The 24,473-nt window shown below is 34.8% G+C and overlaps 2 protein-coding genes across 3 annotated transcripts in view; one reads left to right on the forward strand and one right to left on the reverse strand.

Annotated features, from left to right (window-relative positions):
* slc25a40 (solute carrier family 25 member 40) overlaps nt 1-4,530 on the reverse strand; it is a 47,701-nt gene extending 43,171 nt beyond the window's left edge. The window contains exons 1-3 of the mRNA XM_028817133.2: nt 4,284-4,530; nt 3,709-3,795; nt 2,868-2,927 (exon numbers count right to left, since the gene is read on the reverse strand). Of these exons, the coding sequence (XP_028672966.1) occupies nt 2,868-2,927; nt 3,709-3,795; nt 4,284-4,287 (151 nt within the window). The 5' untranslated portion in view covers nt 4,288-4,530. The remainder of the gene's footprint in view (nt 1-2,867; nt 2,928-3,708; nt 3,796-4,283) is intronic.
* The window catches only part of dbf4 (DBF4 zinc finger), a 95,717-nt gene that overhangs the window by 63,258 nt on the left and 7,986 nt on the right, over nt 1-24,473 (forward strand). Inside the window, exons 1-10 of one of the 2 annotated variants that reach the window (XM_028817135.2) lie at nt 4,808-4,955; nt 5,884-5,985; nt 14,237-14,409; nt 14,510-14,704; nt 14,812-14,862; nt 17,052-17,121; nt 18,014-18,087; nt 19,815-19,860; nt 19,971-20,016; nt 20,129-20,261. In XM_028817135.2, coding sequence (XP_028672968.2) covers nt 5,940-5,985; nt 14,237-14,409; nt 14,510-14,704; nt 14,812-14,862; nt 17,052-17,121; nt 18,014-18,087; nt 19,815-19,860; nt 19,971-20,016; nt 20,129-20,237 — 810 coding nt within the window. In that variant the 5' untranslated portion in view covers nt 4,808-4,955; nt 5,884-5,939 and the 3' untranslated portion in view covers nt 20,238-20,261. Of the gene's footprint in view, nt 1-4,807; nt 4,956-5,883; nt 5,986-14,236; nt 14,410-14,509; nt 14,705-14,811; nt 14,863-17,051; nt 17,122-18,013; nt 18,088-19,814; nt 19,861-19,970; nt 20,017-20,128; nt 20,262-24,473 lie in introns of those variants that run through there. The other variant, XM_051936031.1, reaches the window with a different exon arrangement.

The raw sequence follows: 24,473 nt of genomic DNA on the forward strand, positions 1-24,473 counted from the left end.
GCATCATGGACAGTGGAGTTTTTCATCACAGCCCAGCTGGATACCATGGGGGCCTCTAGGGAACGCTGCAAGAAGGCCCAGAGACTTTAGTTTCACCTATAACCCGGAAGTACGTCTTAGTCACGGCGACAGAGGGAATGACGTACTTCCGGGATGAAGAAGAGGAGTTTTCACCTGACCTGGAAGTGCTGAATAATCACATGGACTGAGGGATCAGAAGCACTTCCGGGTCATGAACTATATAAAGGACTGTGGGAGATCCTAGGGTTGAGCTGAGCTGAGTGGAAGGGTGGCAACGCGTCTGGGAGTGGAGGATTGTTATTGTTTATTTGATTATTGTGTGTATTTATGAGTATTGTGGAGTGGAGGGTGCTTGGTGCACATTATTGTTCAAATAAATATTATATTTGGACTTTTATCTGGCGTCTGATCAGAGGGTTCAAGGGAGCGATAGCGCCCCCTATCTGTCACAATATAAAATAATCTAGATCTATATAAATATAAATAAATGCCTACACGTGGAAGTGTCTGTCTGTCTGCAAAACTAAACCTCCAAGGAGGGAGAAAGTCACTTAGCCACTGAAAGACAACGGCGGCGAGCATGTCGGCAAAACGAAACCATTGAGTAAAGAGAACCTTACTTAGCCGCTAATGCACAACCACTGCAATTGATTGATTGATTGAAGTGCCAGAATCCATGGTTTCTTGGAGCATGGGCTTTTTACAGCACAGGCTTACACAGCTAGCGTATAAAACGCATTATTATCGCATTAATTAACGCCGACAATTATTTTATCGCGCATTAACAGTTTTTGTTATTATTATTATTTTGAAAGCCTCAGGTTTCGCTAGCGATTGATAGAGATCAGTGATCTTCTTGTTACAGCGCACTTCGATACGCTTTTGCTAGAAGGAAAATTAACTTTGTTGATTTCACCTCGACTCCCTGTACATGCATGAGTAGAGAAGAGCAAATTGCTTCTAAAATGGCACGTGGAGATATACCACAGTGAATGCTCAAAGCAAAACTTTTTTGTATTATCGCTGAATCGGACTTTGATTTGTTGGACTCCGATTTTGATGCAGGTTATCTGAAGATGTAGATCGAAAACGAAACTGAGGTACCAGCATCAGCTGATTGTGGTGATGAACACATTTGTGTAGCTGATGCACCTATGGCAACGTTCACCTGGGAGGACAGACATGATGACAGGAGTTACAAACCACATTGCATCTCACTGCTGGTGCCATCCCTGCCCACCAGTCTCACAAAGACAGCCAGCCCACCGTGCATTCCTGCTGGCTGTCGAGCCGCTGCTGCTGCAAACAGGCACCGACAGCAGGTAAAACAGGCAGCAACAGACGTTTTATGTTGATTTATGTGTGAAACCATGGCAAATTTATCAATTTCAAATCAAGTGTACAACATTTTAAAGTGTGCAGGGGTCTGAATGCTTTCTGAATTCACATATTACTAAGAGAGAGATGCTTACAGTATTTACACCATACATGTGTACACAGTATATATACATGGGCAGGCATCCTGGCCAGGATGGAGCAGGGTTATTTAAGTGGTAGGGAGGCCAGCCCTATCCCACCAGAAGAAATAGGACAAAGATGCTAATGCCAGAGTGGGTACACTGATGTAGTGGCTGGGTTGGACCCTGGGACAATACTCAGCCAGGAGGACAGCATAATGGAAAGACAGGGGTGACAACCCGGTAGAAATACGGGCTCCCCCGACACAATAGGAGACAGCTTCTTTGGGCTGTTGTACCTGAGCAGATACCTGCAAGGCACATTGAATGCTGTAGTTCTCAAGAACAGCCTTGTCTGGTTCAGCGGGGCCCACAAGGGGGTGCTACAGGGATTCCTCATCCCTACTTTATGGGCCTTCCTTTTGACCTGGAAGTGCTTCCATAGGGCTATGCCCTAACACTGGAAGTACTGCTGGGTCCTAAATAAAAGAAACTGTTCAACCTCATCCAGGCGAGTCAGAGTATGGTGGAAGTCGACAAATCCCACCTGAGAGGTGTAGAGGAGGAGAAAAGATAGAAACAGCATTGAAAGATTTGTGTTTATTGCACTTTGGGAACCTTTGTGAAAGTTAGTATGGAAACAAACCAACTTTATTTTAACAGGACTTGTGTCTGTGAAGTTGTGTCTGGGGGCTGGTGTCCTCTACATTCCACTCACATTGTCTAGTATATATATATATATATATAAAGAGCCCGTTTCGACAACGTAAGATGAAACGGGCACGAGTTTGTGTCACCAGTGTATGAAGAACAAATGATAAGTAACGAAGAAGTTGTTTTGTAATGATTGAAGTCCGCTTTACTCATTACTGTACAGGCTTGTACTGTTAGTTGATGAATTTTCCAGGCCTATAGTATAATATTGAATGATGAATGTTCCAGTACAATATGAAATAGTAATAAGTATAAGCACCATAAACCTGATATAGGTGTATTGAATGAATGCGTAATTGAATCAGAATGCGTAATTAGGCCTCGAGCTGTAGTTGAAATCGCCTTTCAGGCCTCTAGAGCTTTAATCGAAGTCACCTTTCTCTTTGAATTTTTGTGGCCGTAAATCCGTCGCCTGCCGCGATGTTGGGGTTGGATGTCGGTCTCGTAAGGTTTTTCGGGCAGCTGCGCAGAAGGCGACTGCGCATTCGGCTTCGGACGTGCGCAGAAGGCGACGGCTTCAGACGGACGCGAGTGAGGAGGCAAGCGAATTATGTATTAAGATAAGGAATGAATGTTTTCCCATCATTGTTCATGTAAATAGAAATAAAGCATCAGAATTTATATAATCATTATGTGACAGTGATAAATAAATGGACTCATTTCCTGGAAAAGTACCTTTATAAAATGGACTTTTCTGTGCCTGGAGTCTTATTTTGACCACATCCAACGGAGTCACTACAAAAGAAAATATTACAATATTACCGCTAAAATTAAAATACACACCAATAACTACCTTATAACCTAAACACCAATAAATGTAGGTAATTCATACATGGGGATGCTTTGTATGGCTAGAAATAAATTACTACTCATAATTTTGGCAATTCAAAACATAATTACTTCAGAAATACTTTATTAACCCCCAACTGCAATTTCAAATGTGTACCACAGCAAAAAAATAAAATACAAAGTTAGTGAATAAAGTATAAGACAACAGCTTAAAACAAATAATACAATAAGTAGTATAATAACTGTTGTAGATGGAGTTTGTACTACCTTGCTGGTGTCATGAAAGATTAAAAAAAATGTATAGCTAAACGACATTTACTTGAGTGATAAAGGATTCTTAAATAGCATGACACTATACCAGACTAATTATGCAACTGTTCGACTGACAACCGTCTCCTCGCCATTTTGGAATGCAGGGCAGGTGCTGCCATCTATCGGCAACAAAAAGAATTTTAAGTGAAATCTCTACGTGCTGGGCAGGTGCTGTGAATTCTCAATGTAATAAACTTAGTAAGTTATAGCGTAATGAAAATTGCATAACTAGATCTGGACCACCCCATAAATTGAATGCCAGATCAAAACCATATTCCTTTGGAATAGAACCCTGTAACTTTAAATTACAACCATTAAATTCTAATGTAACGGTGCAAAACAAAAACAATCAGCTAGCAACTCTGCTAAATCACATGAAATTATACAAAATATACTTCTACTGTTAACTGCTTACCGAACAGTGAGGTGAGCAAAGCCCCAGAGCAAGAAGCTAACATCCGCTGGATGGGCGTGATGCCCTTTGACTCAGCTGAGGTGTTGGCTAAGCAACATAAAAAAGAAAAAAATACAAAAGTGTAGGTTATAGACAATAAACGCCGATTCTTGAGATCTTAATTCAAAAGAAAGGAGAAAGACGGAGCTGAACAAGCCGTGCACATTAAGGAAAGACTAAACTTCAGGAGTACGAGCGACTGTTGACGAGTGTACTTTGTGCTTTGACATCCTGTCCAGAGTTTGGTTTCCATCCTGTGTAAAGTCTTACTGGGAAAGAGAAATTTGACTATGTATATGTTGGTAGTGTACAAACACCTTCCCTGAACCATACGGATTACAGAAAATTACAATGTTTACCTAATTACTTATATGTGTGAGAAATACAACAAACTACATTAACATTTAATTTCGCGCCAATGGTTAAAAATGATGTAGAAAAACAAACTGCGGACTATAAAAATATTGTAAACGGCACCACGGTGACACATTTAATCGTGCATGTGTGCTGAAAAAAAAGGTGACATTAAAACTTACCCATTGCTTTAGTTCGTCTTTACTGACAAATTACCAGGAATAATGTTAGTAAACAGGTGTAAATAATTGTGAATTTTCTATTGTGTCCCATTTCTGTCACTGCTACTCACGATCTCATGGTATTTCTCTTTGAGCTGTAGACAGAGGTACTGACCCACTGTGCCACATATCACGTTGCCTCCACTGTTTCCGTCTGCAACTCTACAGGCAAGCCTTCGTTATTCGCCTCCGCACATTCGTCACTTCTTCTTCTTCACGTATGTTAACTATTAAACTTCGGCCCTAATAACTTCCTTCCTGTGATCAATGATTGTAATTGACTTTTTCAGTTGTTATTTATATATAGTAGTTAGTTGAGCAGAATAAAGTAAGTGTCTTACAAAAATGTAGTACAATATTGTTATTTTTAATGCCATTAATTGTAATACAGTACTTCAAAAAGTTTTAAAACGCTAATTTTTATTATTTTTTTATGCCAAAATAATTAAAATGATATTTTACTAAAATATTTTTACTTAGGCATTTTGGTTTTACTTCTCACATGTCCCGAAAAGCACAAAGCGAATACTTTCCTTCATTTCCACAGTGGCTCACGGGATACGTTCACTCGTACGGGGCGGGAAAGAAGAAATAGAAAAGGGATTTATCGTGGAATTAATTCTAGAACACCAGGTAAAATACTTCTTAGTTTCATAATTTTTATAAACTGGTAATTTATTGGTTGGTGTTAAATGCAGGTGATAGGTAAAATTTGTTGGAGAAAAAAATGTGTTCGCTGTGCAATTTAAAATTATATCCACCCCCTCCTTCCGCCTGTTGTGTGTGTACACCTCGGTTAACTTGAATTATTTCTAAGTGTAAAGAGCAATAATACGTCTCACATCGTAGTTACGTCTGCTCAAGCACACTTTAGAAAAAGTTCCGAGTTTGTGTTCGACTTGATTTCTCATTGCAGTCCCAGGCGACCTGTAATTTTAAATGGCTGGTGTGAACTGGTTAGTCCCCATTTTTCACGTCAATGTATACATGAATGATATGAATAATATCTCTTTTGATAAATGTCTGTTTGAAAGTCTGTAGTTAAAATCGAGCATTGGCAGGTGTAACTTTGGGTGATCTTTACATACGTAAGGCATGGCAATGAAAACGTGAAAAGATGCAAGGGGACACTAAACCATAACTTTATCGATTGCCAGTTCTGCTGTTTTCCTGGATCAACACGAATCAATTTGCAATTAAGTGTCTTGTTTTTGAATTAAGGCTAATAGTTATGAAACGGCCGCTAACCTGAAGTACACATACTGTACGTAGAAATATGTATAAAACATGACACTTACTTTTTGGAGTGTAAATGAAGGGTTTAAAGATTGAAATTTGAAGTTCCCAGTTGTATCTCCACCACTGACTTACTGTAAATCTAAGCAAGTTCCTGAGTCATTCATGCCAATAAAACTTAAAATTTTTTTCAAATTTTCAAAGCGAAGGAAAAACTGAAATACAGGTTTAAAATGTGCAGTTTCGCATACTGATGTGTATAATTTATTTCAGATTCAGAAACAAAAACGTGTTTTACTATTGCCCTTTTTTTAACATTTTTAAGGTTCACTCCCATAACCAGCCTCATTTTATTACAAATGATGTGATTTGTTGCTCAAAATGAAACCTGGTGGAGTTCCCTCTGAAGCCAGAAACCAGTCAAAAGGTATGTTATTGTAGCATTTATCAGTTGTTTAACCAAGAAGGACAAAATTGTAGAATGAAATACTATTTTGCAATGGTATTGCCAATCATTGTTTTCATATTTTCGGACCTTTTTCTTTCAAAAAAGTCTTTAAAAATTCTAAAAAAAAACCTGAGAGGACAGTCTTAAGTTTAGAAAAAACAATTCATTTGATTTTATTTTATTTTTGTATAATTTAAGGTTTGGAAATTACCTCGTGAAATTTGTCACAAACAGTAGAGCTTATTATAATTACACTTTTGATTTTGTGGTGTTTTTATTAGTTTCTTTGATGGTTGCTGAACAGGTTTTGTGTTCAAGTTTGGTGAGATGATAGATTATCCTGACTTGTTAGTTGTAGTAGGGTGGGCATCTTTGAGGTACACAGCATTCATTTGTTATCCATTGCTGTGCCATGCAAGCAAACAAAAACATCAACCTACTTAAAATAAAGTTGAGTAAAATCACACTAATATAAGAAAAAGTCTTCACTTATGTGTGTATTTGCATTTTATCTGTAAACTTATTGCTATGCTCTGAGTATGTACTCAAGTAAGCAGTGCTATGCGAAAATAAATTGAATTAAAAAAATTAGTTATTTCTGAGAAAGTGTATGACAATATATGCTAACTTACTGTACAATGCCAACTGATCTGCTGTAGCAATGTGTCACCTCACTTACACCCCATTGTTACTAAATAGCTGTCCTAGGTCATTTATTTCACAGCTTAAAATAGTCAATTATAACATGAAGTCTTAAAGCAGTTGAAAAATACATTTAGTCAGAATTTTAAAAATGAACATACTTCCAATAATTACTCATTAAATGAATTTTAAGGCATTATTGGTCAACTTTGTTCATGGAGCTAAATCTTTATGGTGAAGTAGTTAAAAATACAAAAACTTCTTCAAAAACATAAGATTGTGAATACTTTCCCAAATGATCTTAAATATGTTAGGTTATTAATGTTTGCATTAAAAATGTATAACAGGGCAATTACATTCCATAACTTTGAAGTTGGTACTTTGGCCTCTTAACAAATAGGAAATTTTGAGAATTTAAGGATGATTTCTTTAAAAACTTTGCTGCCCTTTTTGACCAGTCAGATTTTCACCCTTCATATAGATATGGTCACATTTGAACTTGCAAGTGGTTAGTATGTTGTAGATTTTATTAAAACAATGCAGATCTCCTGTAAACTCATTTACCCATTGTTAGGATTTAGTGATCTGTTATCTTTTAAAGACCAGAGTATTGTGAAAGAGCTAGAGTTTTTTGTTTCAGCAGACTCGAATAATGTAGTGTATTGTCTTAAACCATATGTAAAGAGCAGGCTGTTTTTCATGACCCAGACATATTACGCTAATTCTTCATTCAGTGACAGAGGTGTGTCAGTTTAAAAAGATGCTTTTTCTGAGAGATGTGCAACCTCTGCATATTTTAATAACTTTTTTTGTGGACTGCTTCTCTGGATTCAGCAAAATACCCCCGGAGTTTAATTGATTTAGATAGATAGATAGATAGATATAGATACTTTATTAATCCCAAGGGGAAATTCACATACTCCAGCAGCAGCAGCATACTGATACAAAAACAATATTAAATTAAAGAGTAATAAAAATGCAGTTAAAAACAGACAATAACTTTGAATAATGTTAACATTTACCCCCCACCCCGGGTGGAATTGAAGAGTCGCATAGCTTGGGGAGGAACGATCTCCTCAGTCTGTCAGTGGAGCAGAACAGTGACAGCAGTCTGTCGCTGAAGCTGCTCTTCTGTCTGGAGATGACACTGTTTAGTGGATGCAGTGGATTCTCCATAATTGATAGGAGCCTGCTCAGCGCCCATCGCTCTGCCACGGCTGTCAAACTGTCCAGCTCCATGCCTACAATAGAGCCTGCCTTCCTCACCAGTTTGTCCAGGTGTGAGGCGTCCTTCTTCTTAATGCTGCTTCCCCAGCACACCACCGTGTAGAAGAGGGTGCTCGCCACAACCGTCTGATAGAACATCTGCAGCACCTTATTGCAGATGTTGAAGGACGCCAGTCTTCTAAGGAAGTATAGCCGGCTCTGTCCTCTCTTGCACAGAGAATCAGTATTGGCAGTCCAGTCCAATTTATCATCCAGATTTAATTTAGTTTCAAGTTTTTATTTGGTAAATGCCACATATCAGATATTTTTCACCTTGTTCTATATTTCTTTGCAGTAGATAAACCTAATTAACTCCTTTAGAAAAGATGTGTTTCATTAAGTTGGCTTTCACACAGGGCCTTAGTTTCATTTTTTGACAGTGAGGATTCTCCATGCAACTAAATATATGGAGTATTTTATTGTCGACTTTATAACAAATGATTTTTTTTATCATGGACTAGCTTTATTTATATTACAGTGTGCACATATCAAATTTATTTTCTCACATTCCTGTTTGGTAACTAAAATTTAATATTGCTTAATATCATAACTAACAAAATCAGAATCTAAACATTGCTAGATTATTCCCATGTTTATTAGTAAATTCAGCCGATTACTCTGGTTAATAATCTCATTTACAGAAACTTTTTAAAGCTGATTTGTAACAACACTGTTTCATCTCCGATTTGTCACAGATCTATTTTTTTGGGGGGTTTGTGATATTTGCCATTATGAGGTTTATGTTTCCATCACTACATCCAGGAAAACAATGTGAAAATATACTCTTAAAAATTGTAATGTTATTTTAAAAGTATTATAAATTCCTATTAACTACCGTAAACATCTTTTATTATGACATTTTTGTAAAAATTAGACCATTTTATAAACTGTAATTTTATGTACTTCATCTTTGATGACACATGCCTATGAGCTCACTGGCTGCATGTCATTCTTATTTTCATTTTCTTTAGATGAGATCTTGTGTATTTCTCATAAACTTGTCTTTGGCAATGATTTTTATTTAAGCTAAGGTTACGAAAACCTCACAAATGTACAATCAAATGCTGATATCTGTTCATTTATTTACCCAGATAACACAGAGAGCTACTGTGTGTCAGTTTAAAGATAATTTGTTTAATGGTGGTATGTGTGTAATAAAGTGATCTTATAAAGCATATATTTGGTTATTTTTTCACAAACCTACATTGATTTGAAACAAGAAATTGTGTTGTTAAGAGAAACATTATTTTAATAAATTTAAAAAAATGCACCACCTGCTCTTGCAGTTTAAAATATTCTCTACAGGACACCAACATAAACTTATAAGCAAAAACCTTAAGACTTTCCAAATGCATCCATTTTTGAAGTGGCAAATGTTCAGAAAATTTGCCTTCTGCATTTCTGAGGTACTGTATATTTCTATTAACAAAAGGAAATAATGCAGTGTATTAACCACACATTAGCTATTAGGTGGTTAAGGGGTGAGAAAGATATTTAGCCTATAAGGGATTTTGGATAACTACCAGGCCATGGTGGGCAATTTAGCCAGGACATTGGGAAGCACCTTGCTATTTTCGAAAGATGCTAGGGGATCTTTTATGACCACACAGAGTAAGGACCTTGGTTTTACATCTCATCTGAAAGACACTGCAAATTTTTACAGGACACTGTTCTTTTTACTGCACCGGGGCATTGGTATCCACACACAAACCACAGGGTAAGTGCCTCCGATGGCCTCACCAACACATCTTCCAGCAGCAACCCAAGCTTTTCTTAGATGACTTCCCACCCATGTACTTGTCAGGCCCAAACATGTTTAGCTTCAAGTGGATTACCTGTTCTGAAGTGCTGGTGGTATGGGGCGGCTGGGCATAGGGAGTGGTTCAGATCAGTATCAGTACCAATCCAATCCAGTATATTGAATCAGTGCATTATTTCAGTTCCACTGTGAAATGCCTTCAAACAATTTGAAATTTTCTGTTGCTTTTTTCTCGGACCCTCATCTATGCTTTCATTACATTCCACCATAATACAGATAACTCATTAAGGTGAATATTAATCAAGGACTTTTTTATAATGAGTTTTTTGATTAAGTCATTTATGTGTAGCAGCCCTTTCTGTAAGTATTACAGGTTCGGATTGTATAGAAAGGTGTAAGATGTGATTATTTATAGTGGTCCTCTATGTATCTTCATTATGAATGTCAAAAGAACCAATATTTAAACACTAAGTACCAAAGCACTGAAAGCAATAGGGTACCAGCTGTTTTACAGTATTGCTAGTACTGTACTAGGAAAGTCATTACTGCACTTGTTCATGACTGCAAATAAATTACTCTGGAACGCACAGTAATACATGATAAAAACAGTTAAAACTACGTATAAAAATAGCTCACTGTGGTGATGATACAACACTGCCTGAACACATGTCGAAAAGTAAAACGGCAGAGGTCGTGTCTGAAAATGCTTTTGTGTTGGTAAGAAAATTTCAGCGTGCAAGTTCAGGAATTGTGTTATTTAAAAAATATGCACACTGGGTCGCATTATTGCCACTTTTATCTCATTATGAACATAGTTCAAAAACAGATTTGTGCATGCTTTCAGAGCAAAATAACATTACCGAACAAATGATGTGTAATAATTTAATTTGTATTTGTCAGTAAGATAACAAGATTAATCACTTTTAAATAGTGATCCACACAACCCTGACAAATTAGTGGAGTCTTCGCATTCATTCTCTGATTGTACTGAGCACTTCTACAAATGTTTCATCAATCCAATCATCTGTCTATCTTCTAACCAGTGTATACAGTTCACCGTCACACTTGGGTGCGCCGCACACATTCCCATTTAGGCATTTTGGACTTTGAAATGTGGGAGGACTGCCTGAAAACAACAGGTGTAGCAAGTAAACATCAATGGAACATTCAAAAGAATTTGCAATTTGGCTTGTCTATACCAATGATGTCATGAGTTTCTCCATTTGTTAATACCAAAATAAATAATACGTAATAAGTAATACAACATGTCCTGTATTAACAGAGACATGTAATCACCCAAAATAGGACAATCAACACAGCATAATTCATTGCTAAATAAGTATCTGCAAATACTGAATATGTGTCATTCATTTGCTTTCTGAAGGCAAATTAATGTTCATTAATATAGCTCATGTATAGTATAGCCCAGTGTTTCCCAAACTCGGTCCTGGGGAACCCCTGTGGCTACAGGTTTTTGTTCCAACCAGCTTCTGTTTTTAATTGAACTCCTGGGCTAATTAAGTGAACTGATATTTCCCAAGTTCTGAGTTTAGGGAACAATATAGAAATTAGAAAACTAAGTTTGCTAAAAAAATATATATATATTAAAATGTACCAAGCAGTTATATAGGAATAATGTATTGTTTTTCTTTTTAACAGTATTTTCATCTTGATTTTCATTCTATTTTTCTAGATCTTCTAATTGTTTAATTAATCCATTATTTACTAATTATTGGGTCTGACGCTAAAGTAGTTGCAGCCTTTGATTATTCAGTGTTGTTTGCCTGGGTGTCTGATCTGCTCGTTTTAAATTGTCATTATACTACGAAGGGGGAAAAACTGCACAAAGGGCAAAGTATAATGAAATCAACAAAAGAGAGTTAAGCATTTAAATCTATAGCAAAAGCAGAAATATTTCTAAATGTCTTATAAATGTAAAAATTATGCTGCTATGCTTTTCTGAATGTCGAATAAAAGAAAAAAAATACCAGCTAATTAAATGAGATCAGTGCTATCAGGTGTTGTCACTGATTAGGCATCCGGTTGGAACAAAAACCTGCAGCCACAGGGGGTCCCCAGGACCACATTTTGGAAACACTGGTATAGCCCAGGGGTAGGCAACGTCGGTCCTGGTGAGCCGCAGTATGTGCAGGTTTTTGTTCCAACCCGGTTCTTTAACGAGAACTCAATTATTGCTGATGAAGCACATATTGCTTAAGTGACATTTTGATGCTTCATTTTAGTGGTCTCGCTTGTTAAGGTTCTCCAACCTTAATTGCTTATTTCCATCTTAAACTGCTGCATTCAGTGTTTTAATTGCTCCTTATTAGCAATAAGATGTAAAAGACAAAGCAGCTAGCAGTTCTCCAGCTAGCTTTTTTCCAATTACATCTGTGTGTGTTCATCATGCACTGTTTGATTTAATAAAACACAAATGTGACAGACTGAAAATGATCTGTTTTAGGCTTCATATCATTTGGATGATATCCTTGGAAAGGAAAAAAATCTACGATATAAGAGTCTTACATTGCACAGACTAACAAGCCATAAAATTAAATAAGGTCTGAGATTGGCAATGGTTGGTTTCTAATTAAGCAATTGGGTTGGAATGAAAACCTGTAGCCACTGCGGCTCACCAGGACTGACGTTGCCTACCCCTGGTATAGCCTATAAGTGAAAGCATACGTCATGTATTTGAATGGTATGTTAAAGAATGTAATGCTCTTTAACACTGAGTACATATAGGAACAGCCTAAGTAATTTTCAAATTCTGGAATTGTACACAGGCATAAGCAATAATAAAGTCTGATCTCTGGTACAAGAAACCTTGAAAACAGCAAAACAAATGCGGTTTAACAGGAGTTCTGAAATAAAGGATTAATGCAAAACTGATACATTTTTAATTTCACATAGGAAGCTTAGAGCTAGGACAAATTTTTTTTATTTTTTTTTATTATAAATGGACAGACAGATTTGGAAATTGAAACCCCAGCAGTTTGACACATTTAACCAGCTAATGATGCAAATATAAATCATACCACAGCAAATGTTACAAACCTAACCGATTAGTTTACTGATAAGCCAGACTTTAAAAGCATGTTATTACAAAAGTGGCTTTAAAGAGTTGGTTTAAATGGAAATGTGTTGAATTGTGTTGGAATTCACTAATTCGTCAGTACATAATGTTGGAATTTAAGTATGTATTAGTTTTCAGTTAGTGAACAGAAAATGTAAAATACATTTAGAATGTGCACATGGAAAGATAAATCAGCTAGTTCATAACATATCATTTTTTTTATACACCCTATGCTGAAATCCCCAACCCCCAAGTTATAATCTCCTCATCTGTTGTTACACTGTGGGGATCCCAATCTCTGGCAAACACTAAAATTAAAGCTTTGCATTGTATTTTGATGTTTATGATTGCCAATACTTGTTTACTAAAATTATAATTGGGTAATTACTTGATGAGTACCCCAGTATTTTAAGGCTGTTGTTACTGTTACTATTTATATATTTTATATTGCATTACAGAAAAAGGCACAATATTATTTACCTCAGTAATTGGATGTACTTTAATTGCAAACCATTGAATGGGATTTCTGTTTTTGTTGTGGTATCGAAAGCTGTTGAGCATCATAACATTTGACTGGTATTAAGTACAAAGGTTTTGATATTGTGACGTCCCTGTCTTCATTAATGAAAATTTTTATAGCACTTTTTCTGCTCAATGTATATAATTTGATATAATATTATATAACTCTAATTTGCATGATCAAAGAAGAAAAGCTAAAAATGTAGTTTCTGTATAAGATCTTTTTATGCGCTGTTCTTGTTTTACACACAAACCATATATAATTCATCAGGTACTTCAGTTTAAGTGTGGCTGTTGGCTTTTCTGCCAAAAACAGTACCTAACAGCGGTCCTTAACTTGCATGTTGCTATAAAACTGTTTTTAAAATAGCTTCTACTTCTGAAAGTGACAGTGATTAGCGTAGTTGAAAAAACATGTTGATACTGCTATAGCATTTAGTAACATGGCCCTCCCTCTTCTTTTCTACAATCTGTTTGTTTGTTTGTGGAAATCTGCTTATGTTGATACAATAACAGAGACACGTGTGTTTTTAAAATTGGTACCAGTTTTAGTGAAATTCAAGGGCTTTCCAACCCCTCAAGAACACTATCTTTACAGCAGGCAGCTGAGAGTTTGTCCACAACCTGCAGTGGTATTAGTACTAGCTGTCAGTGAGTGAACCTAAGTAAACTATTGAAATAACCTTAATGAAGTGAAATGGAAAAACTGACAACAGTAACCATCTCCCCAGACTAGTCAGAGTGTTGTGCTGACAGCACGCAAGGATAAAATTTGGCTACATTAGGAAACCATTTACGAAGCACTGGACTAAATAAATAGTATAATTAGGTATGAGCCACTCATCTAATATATATTGGATTGCTTCTACTTAAATAGTTTAGTATGTTTTATTAAAGTAAAATATTTTTTTAGAATGTACTACAAATTGTAAATGTTTTAACATGTTTGGTTTTTTTTTTATTTACAGGTGCTAGAATTTTGGAAAATAAAAATAAAGGGATAGTCAGTAAAGTAAATGATTCAAAAAACAAATCTTCTCAGCCAGTTTTAAAACCACTTTCTGGAAAAGTGTTTTACTTAGATCTTCCATTTGGGAAATCAACTGAAATATTAGAGAAAGACATTCTAAATCTAGGTGGGGTAAGTAAGTTTTTATGTAGTAATGATTCTTTTCATTAAATAATTGATTCTTATTTTGTTGAGGTATTTTTTACTGAATGTGTCTTTGTTTTTATTCTAGAATATCGAACGATTCTTTAGCAAGGACATTCGTTATCTTGTTACAAACAAAAAAGAGGCAAAATTTGTACAGTGCCTTGGAATAAACTCTCCAGCAAGGAGTCCTGATTCTTTCAATGCCACAGGAAATAGTTCTCCTTGTCCTAGTAGTCAAAAAAACAACCTTAAAGAAGGCTCACACACTGCGGCTGATGTGGTAATGTTTTTTTCTTTATTATGTGAACACCGACTGCATTATGATTTATTGTTTTGTTAATTTTGTAACAGTTACGTTATAAATTCTACTTTTGCTATCCCTTATAGGCCCAGACAAGTAGAGGAAAGTCTTTGGTCGAAAAAGTTATTAAAGAGCAGGTAAATACCACTGTCAGATCTATTTAAACCATTAGTAGAGAACAAGTTATTTATTGGCTAATATATTTTCTTACATAATAAAAATATATTATACTGAAACACATACCGTACATAACCTCAATGAAATGTCATCATTGCATATTGAAATAACTATAGTTTACATGCAGCTTACTGTATATTCTATATAATTAAATATGCAAAATTCTAAGACTTTTTTAACATGACGTCCTATCTATCTGTCAAATAAAAGTATTTTAACAGGAGAGTCAACACACATGAATAATTTTCTAAGTCATTGAAGTACAGTAGTAGTAAAATTACAGTACTTATGTACATCTCAGCATGTCTAGATGTTGCTCCAAAGCACACAGTTCAACAAGGGCTCAGTTCAAAGCATGTATAATTCACGGTAGCATATATAACACAGGATACCAGTATACATTATATGTATTTAAGTATTTGAAATACTGTATCAGACAAAATCTCTGTATATGCTTTTTGCAATTCAGCAAATAAGTTTTACTTTTCACTTTGCACCATATACAGTATGTACATTTAATGATTTATGTTCTAAATGGTACAGCATTAACGTTGAAGGATGATGTAATTAGTATAGTCAAGGCCAGCTAATCAGTTATGAGAGAAACATTCTGTGGTTAAGCACATAATTGTAATTGTTATTCTACAATTTTGTATACATAGGTACTTATAAAAATTGTGGAATAACTAAGTTTAAAAAAAACTACAATTACACATAATGTAATATAATGTACTGTATTAGAAATAGCCGTCCAGATAAGTTGCCCCCACATTTCGCCCCTCACATTTTACCCCAGCACATTTTGCCACCACTATATTTTGCCCTGGTATTTATGTACATATCTATAATTGAAATTAAAAATTTAATAAACCTTACCCAACATTGAAAATATAAAAATGTTCACTCAGGTAGTGTTCTTATAAGACTCACATATGAACGTGTTCCCCTGAAAATAGTATGCGTGATTGCCTCCATAAAAGGTTAGTATAGTACTACGCAATATCAAAACTGTTCTGTCACCACTCACCGCATCGTGTATTACTTTCTCACTGAAAGTGTTATTTTTGAATTGCTACTAAACCTAATATCAACTTTATTATCGGACGATTTCGAAATTACACAACTACTTGCTGCTATTTCTACTGGAATCAAAGGAATACCCCAAAATTTTGAAAATCGTAGTGTAATTAATTACCTTAGAGGCATCGCATACCACTTTGAGTTCTAATCAATAATTTTATAAATGGAAATCATTTTTTGTGAACATTAAAATTACAAAGATTAATTTAGTACATAATTGTATTTCATGTATGTATTTTTGCAACAGCATGTGATATTAATTTTTGTAAAATCGTTTGGATTCGTTTAATCGAAATAAAAATCTATATATGTTTACAGAGCGCTTCATTTAAGTGATGCACTATTGCTTTTTTATCATTATTTAAATTAGGAAAATCAGTTTTGAATGCTGAGAATGATTATCCGCTTTATTTTTTCTAGAAACTTCGAACACTCAAAACGTCTGGGTGTAGGTATTAGAAGTTACTGGGGTAGGAGAGAAATATCATGGAGGCGAAATGTGAGAGGCGAAATTTCCGTAAACCATTATAAATCATAGTCTATTTTTGCTAAGTGTTACTAAGTGAAAGTTACCCGAATGTATACATTCAAGAATAACTATCACAAACAATGTCAGATACCTTAAAAAACTTCATTTGAAGTGTCTTATTATAAACCCATCTTTAGAGTTGAATGTTGTACATAGAAATATTTTAAGTAATATCAGTGTATATTATGGCATGTGGCACTGATAGTATGATGTTTGGATTTGATTATACCATTGATTAAATAATACTGTATTTGTTTTTCAATTTCTGAAAACACTATCAATACATTTAATATAAATTTAATATGCAAACATTAAGATAAATTGTCTCTGATATTATCACTGTTTTTATGCTGAAATTTTATATCTCCCTCACCCACTTTGTTTTCTTATATTTTACAAAGTCATGTCTAAATTTTCATATAAATTTTTTCTTCATTGCTGGTTAACTTTTTAATTTGTAATCACTCAAATGTATTTATGTAAATTGACTTTATTAATCTCTTTGGGTAATGGCAACTTCCAAAAAATATATATTTTCAGGAATTCATACCTGCAAAGCGAATCCTTTCGAATGCTTTGGCTTGGGGAGTCAAAATTCTTTATGTTGATGGTATCCTTCTCATTGTTTCCAGACATAGTGAGCTACATTGATGGGTGTACTACAAATTTTTGTTTTATTAGGGTTATAAACTTTATGCATTTGTTTTAATTTTTTTAGTTTACAGTATAGAGGACATTTTCAAGAAAGTGACTTTCTTTATTTTATGTTTCTTAATCTTTACTCTGGTTTTAAGACTATTCCTTTTTTTTAATGAGTGTTCTTCAAAAAGCTTCCGCCATTTGATTATTTTGTAATTTATTTTAGAGACATTTCAAAATCACTGTGTTAAATTATCTAGTCTATCTGCTTCACTCAGACTCTTATTCAGTGTTCTATAAGTTTCAAAAAGTTTTTTAGTTGATTATGAAGCTTATGCACAGCCTTTTCCACTTTTTTATCATAAGCAGATTGACAGTCTCCTTTATTTATAAAGCAATTTCCTCTAATGTTAATTTTCTCTCATTGAGGACAATATTTTTATTTTCTTTCTTCTTTTCACCACTGTTTGATGCTAGCAACTGTCCCAAGCACTCTGCATACATGTTAACTTGTCTTACCATTTTTTAACATTTCTATTCTATGTACACAGTAAGATGTGAATTTCAGCTCCTTTAATAATTTCGGTCTACAAAAAAATAAAGCCAATTGCATGGCACTCCACAGTTCTTTAGTCAAAATTGATACACAGCTACACATGTTCACAACTTGGTTGAATTTTGCATGATGACAGCAAGGTTAAAAGTATTAAGGATTATAATGTTGAAAATTCTCACCATGCTACCTCACAAAATGTCTTGGAAACCAAAAAGTGGAAAACCATTTTGAAGGACCCTTATACATTTAAAATCACAAAAATGTTAACATTTTGAAAATGTTATTGCTGCTTAACTCTAGTGCTCAGATATTAAGTCTTACATTGAAAGAAAAAGAAAAGACCTTCCTGGAGACTCTGTAATTACGACTTCTAAAAAGACAGTGAGTTTTTTACTGATTATATCTATATTTATTTATGCTGAAAGTGTATATATCTGTTTCTAAGTAACCAAGGATAAGAGTGGCTTTTGATGTTTTATTCAGTCTGCAGTTGACCAAACACACGTTTAACTAAATATGGCATTATCATTGTAATAGTCTAGTTCATGATAAGAAAATCATTAATTTTGCATCTGTTACATCTGTTCAGAAAAATAGTTTGAAATGATGTAATTTCAATATTTGACCAGTACCCCTCCCCCCAGCTTTGCTAAATAAGGGCTGAAAGAAGCTGAATCCTTACAACTTTTTGCATATTTGCATTTCGTCATGTAACCGTGGGTTTAGATTGTATTGTTACTTGCATAACTGTTAATCAGTATTAAGTGAACTTCACAAATTTATTTCCTTGAGTTGCAAGTGTACTCAAACTGTGTGTAGTTCACATTTGAATACATCTTAAGTTTTGAAATTATGCATTTCTGAAAACTGAAAATGTATCGGTTCATTTCCACATAGGCACTTATAAAAATTGTGGAATTACAATTGAATGTTTAATTATAGCATTAATATTTTTATTTAAATTTTACACAAATCTGTTTGTTTTGTTTTTTGTGTAGTGCTAATAACTACATTACTGTTCTGCCTAAATGATATGCTTTTTTTGTGCTTCAAAAAAGAAATCCCCTATCCATATTGTAATGGCTGCAGCTATGCATTTGTATTTATATTGGCTGTTTTAATATATGCTTGATGGTTTATTATTTTGACAGATATTGGACAGAGATGTGTTTGTATGGCATGTATTGTCTATCAAGTAAATGTGTCACAAATAAAGACAAAGTGTCATTGGCTTACACTTGTGCAGGAACAAAGTTGACCTAATGGTTAACACTGATGTCTGAAGCTTTAGAGAACCTGTTTTTCAGTACTGTGGTTACCTCTCATATTCCATAGATATTACTTAAAATCAATTGGAGATTTAAACTATCAGGGTTTGAGTAAGTGTCAGGGTGTACTTGAGTGTGGCTTCTGATCTAAGGGGTTAATTGATGTCTTGAGAAGTGATGCTTTACAGCTAGTCTCCCACATTTTTGTGTACCTGTTGTAGAAAAGTGGTCTTGATTCATAGACGGTCATTCAGGATGTTAATTGTGGTTGTAAACAGAGCATGTTTTAGAAAAACACCAGTCACATTGTCTTATTCTTCTGGAGATTGTAAGCAACAGCATGTGGTTTTCTTTTAGACTTATAGGTAAAACTAATGCAGCTCTGGCTTTTGTAGCCTCAGAGCTCCCTAAACTCACTGAGATTAGAATCTGCTGGTAACTCTGTTAAATGAAGTGACAAAGACGGTCAGTCTGAACTTTGACTTCACCTGGGCAAAAATAACAATGTTGCTTCACTTCCTAAGCTGTTTTGTAACTATGGAAGAAGAGGTATTTTCTCTAACAAAACCTCTCAACTTGTGAAGATGATGCTGAATTCTACTAACTGTTCATTTAATGTTTCTCTAACTCTTTGACTTTTGCACTGTCATTATTTTATTGTCTAAGTTGACTTATGTCGCTAAATAAAATTAATCCATTGAAACTGAAATAAAATTTGCAATGTTTTAGGGATACTGAGCTCCATTTATTAGAAGTGTAGGAATTTGTGAAGTAAGATATTGAAGTCTGTGCTTCAAGTTTAATTTTTTTCTAATGTATTTGATATTTTTCTGTATTTAGACAAGGAAAAATAACACTGAAAAGCCCTTGAATAGCAAATTTAAAGGTAAGAGAAAGATATTTCTTTCAGTGTCTTACTTTTTCAAGTGAGCAGTTGTTTATTTTTTGAAAAGGTTGACACATTGACCCTCCTCCCTATGTACAATGTTATTTCAGCTGGAAGACTGGCAAAACCTTTCCTTAAGGTTGAAGACAGAAGCAGGTATATCCTTTTTATGTTTATTTTGCATCTTTGATTTTTGAAGCTGTGCCATTATTTTTGGAATACATTACTAAGAATGATAAAATTGCATGTTCCTTTCCCTGTGTAACAGACATTACAGACCACTTTATCAGCTACTGCCAGGTTTTCCAGAGTTAAGTTTTGCTGGCACACCTCCATATAGTCCTTTTGATCTGGAAAAGAAAAAAAAAATGCATTGAAAGAAACCATTCACGTCAAAATAGGTATGTATTCAATTTAATTAACACGCTATATTTCTGTTTAACAAATGCTATAAAGTCACAGGCTTTAAAGGAATACTCCACCCAAAAAAATGGCAATGGCAAGCATTGGGGAAAAATGTCCATGGGGGGGAGGGGGTGTAATGGGAGTTCTCAAGTGACTCAGGCTGCATAATCCACATGTCCGTTATCTAGTCTCAGGACAGCAAAGTACATGCATTTTTTGCTAAGTACTATTAATACTTGCGTCTGAACAACTCTGAATTAGACATAAGAGGAAAGGTACATTCTCAAAATACTGTGCATTTGAATTGAAGAAACCCACAACCCCCCACTTACTGATCAAGAATCTTTTCTTCAATTCAAATGCACAGTATTCAGAAAATGTGTCTTTCTTATTTATCTTTAGTGCTGAGTTTTCCAAATTTAAGTATTAATAGTTTTTAGCAAAAAATGCATCTGTTTTGCACATTCTAAGAATGTAAATGGATAACAAACATGTGGATTATGTAGCACAGGTTACTTGAAATTTTTTTTTCTTTTTTCCATGAATGTTTTTCACATTGTTTGCCGTTCTCCAGAGTTGGTCATTATTGGGTTCTGTTCAGTTTGAATTTTACTTAGGTCTTCTCTCCACGAAAACGTGAGGTGAAAAATTTTTCTCAACCATAGCCGCAAACTGCAATGGATTAAGTAACATAAAAAATATCATTTTTGTGTTAAGTATTCCTTTAAGATTTTCATTGTGTTCAGTACAAAAATTTCAGAATATTATAACTTGTGTAAAAAAGCTAAATGCATACATGTATAAAATAAAATTACCTGCTAAAGTAACTTTCCTATTGTCCAAATATCCTTGCAGAATTCCTCATTTAAGAGTGAAAAACATTCCTTTTATTTTATATTAGTTGAAGTACCCAGGTTTTCCCAAGTATATTTGTATAATGGTTTAAGACGAGAAAGCAAATATTTGTTTTTCAGATGTTGACCCTCTTGTCATTTCTTTTTTTTTTTTTTTTTATATTTTTATTTTATTAATTTTCATTGTAATCATTCCATACAAACAGATCCATTTATAACCCAACAAATTTGAAAACAAATCAAACCCCATCCCTGAGAAGGAGAGCTTAGCTAAAGGAAAATTTCTTTAAGCTTTTTAATAAGGCAACATTAGACAAAAGAAGGGGAGAAGTAAATATCTATATAAATAAGAGATGGAGAAGGGAGTTAAATACAATAATAGTTAATTCTCTTATTCTAAAATAATATTGATTAAATCCTGCCAAGTTTTGAAAAAATTTTGTACAGATCCTCTAACTGAAAATTTGATTTTTTCCAATTTCAAATAATATAAAACATCAGTTTCCCACTGACTTATAAGAGGAGAATTAGGATTCTTCCAATTTAACAAAATAAGTCTGCGTGCCAAGAGTGTAGTGAATGCAATCACCGTTTGTTTGTCCTTCTCCAATTCAAGTCCATCTGGAAGGACACCAAACACAGCTGTTAGTGGGTTAGGAGGGATTGTGATACTAAGGCTGTCTGAGAGGCACTTAAAAATTTTTGTCCAAAATGATGTTAGTTTGGTGCAGGCCCAGAACATGTGACCCAGTGAGGCAGGAGCTTGGTTGCAGCGCTCGCAGGTTGGATCCTGGCCTGGAAACATTTTGGACAGTTTTAAGCGAGACAGATGAGCTCGATATATAATTTTTAGTTGAATAATTCTATGCTTTGCGCATATAGAACTCGAGTGAATTCTCTGCTTTGCTACCTTCCACTCCTTTTCTGATATATTGATTAAGAGATCTTCTTCCCAATGTCCTCTTGGATCTTTGAAAGGTAGGGACTCTAATAAGATTTTATATATTGCGGAAATAGTGTTTGTTTCCTCGGAATTGAGCAGTATTTTTTCCAGCATTGTGGAGGGTGCAAGGTGGGGGAAATCGGGCAATTTCTGTTTAACAAAATTTCTAATTTGAAGATAGTAAAAGAAATGTGTAGCTGGGAGGTTAAATTTTGAACGTAATTGTTCAAAAGATGTAAATATGTTGTCTATATAAAGATCTCTGAGCATTTTAATCCCAAAACTTTTCCAGGTATTAAAAACTGGATATACTTGCGAAGGTTGAAAGAGGTGGTTCCCTTGCAAAGGTGCCACTGATAAAAGATTTTCCATCTTAAAATGCTTCCTAATTTGGTTCCATATTCTGAGTGAGTAAAGCACAATTGGGTTATTAGTATATTTGCGATAACTTTCATTTATTGGAGAGCAAAGCAGGGAATATAAAGAAGTACTACAGGATTTTACTTCTATTGCAGACCAAGCCTGTGTATGTGCATTTATTTGTGTCCAGGTTTTTATGGCTTGTATGTTTGCTGCCCAGTAATAAAACTGAAAATTAGGTAAAGCCATGCCACCTTCTGCCTGAGGTCTTTGTAGGGTCGCTCTTCGGATACGTGGGTGTTTTGAGTTCCAAATGAATGAGGTTATTATTGAATCTAACTGTTTAAAAAACGATTTATTGATATATATTGAAATGTTTTGAAATAAAAAGAGAAGTTTAGGAAGGATATTCATCTTAACACTGTTAATTCTTCCGGCTAGAGTGAGATGAAGGGTTGACCATCTATGCAAGTCTTGCTTAATTTTTTCCATACAGACGCCAAAATTTTGTTGATAAAGAGCTTTATGTTTACTTGTGATATTTACCCCTAGGTATTTAAACTGATCTGCTATGGTAAAAGGTAGGGTGTCTAATTTAATATTATATGCTTGTGAGTTCACTGGAAAGAGTATACTTTTATTCAGATTAATTCTAAGACCAGATATCTTTTGAAATTCTGTTAGTGCTGTTAAAACAGCAGGGACAGTGTTTTCTGGGTCCGATATATATAAGACCATATCATCTGCATATAGAGAAATTTTCTGTTCCAGTCCTTCTCTGACAATCCCCTTTATCTGATGAGAATTTCGGCAGTGAACCGCCAGTGGTTCAATAGCGATTGCAAACAACAGTGGCGACAAGGGACATCCTTGTCTGGTACCACGTTCTAGTTTAAAGTAGTCTGAGCAAATTTTATTAATACAAACTGAAGCTTCTGGACTGGTATACAGTAGTTTAATCCAAGCACAAATATTCGGGCCAAACCCAAATTTCTCCAATGCAGTGAAAAGGTAATTCCATTCGATCATGTCAAATGCCTTTTCTGCGTCTAATGATAGTAATATCTCTGGGGTGTTTGATTTTGCTGGTGAATATATAACATTAAACAAGCGTCGGAGATTTGAAGATAGATGTCGGCCTTTAATAAATCCAGTTTGATCTTGTGATATTACTGAGGGCAGCACTTTCTCCATCCTTCTAGCTAGGATTTTTGAGAGTATCTTAACATCATTATTCAGGAGTGAAATTGGTCTATATGATGCACATTGTAACAAGTCCTTATTTTGTTTAGGAAAGACGGTGATTAATGCTTGTCGAAATGTTTGGGGTAGTATTTGGTGGTCTTTAGCTTCTGTAAATGTTACCAATAAGAGTGGAGCTAGCTGAGTGGAGAATTTCTTATAAAACTCTACGGGGTAACCATCAGGGCCTGATGATTTCCCGCTTTGTAGTGACTTTATAGCGTCTAGTAATTCTGTTAGCGTTAGAGGTTTATCTAGTTCCTCAGCACTTAAAGCATCTATTTGTGGTATTTGTGAATTATCCAGAAATGCATTAGATTGCGTGTTGTCTTCTTTGGGCTCAGTGGAATATAAAGACTTATAGTAATCTCTAAATGTGTGCATTATTTTATTATGGTCGATGATTTCTTCTCCATTCTTGTTGGTGATTACTGGTATTGCATTGTGAACTTCTTGTTTATGAATTTGTTGAGCTAAAAGCTTATTAGCTTTTTCTCCGTGTTCATAGTAATGCTGTCTAGACTTATAAATAAGTTGTTCAGTTTCTTTAGTTGTTAAGATGTTAAGTTCTGTATGCAAGGCCTGCCTTTTCCTGTGAAGAGCTTCACTTGGACGCCTGGCTTGTTCTTCATCTATTCTAGTAATTTCATTTCTTAGCTCTGACACTTTCTTGGTTTCTAATTTATTTCTATGGGAAAGATATGAAATAATCTGGCCTCTTAGGAAGGCCTTTAGAGTTTCCCAGAGTGTTCCTGCAGAAACCTCTGTAGACGTGTTTGTCTCTAGGAAGAAGCTGATTTGTTTGGATA

Source organism: Erpetoichthys calabaricus, chromosome 13 (genome assembly GCF_900747795.2).
Source record: "Erpetoichthys calabaricus chromosome 13, fErpCal1.3, whole genome shotgun sequence".
In the NCBI taxonomy this organism is placed as follows: Eukaryota; Metazoa; Chordata; class Cladistia; order Polypteriformes; family Polypteridae; genus Erpetoichthys; species Erpetoichthys calabaricus.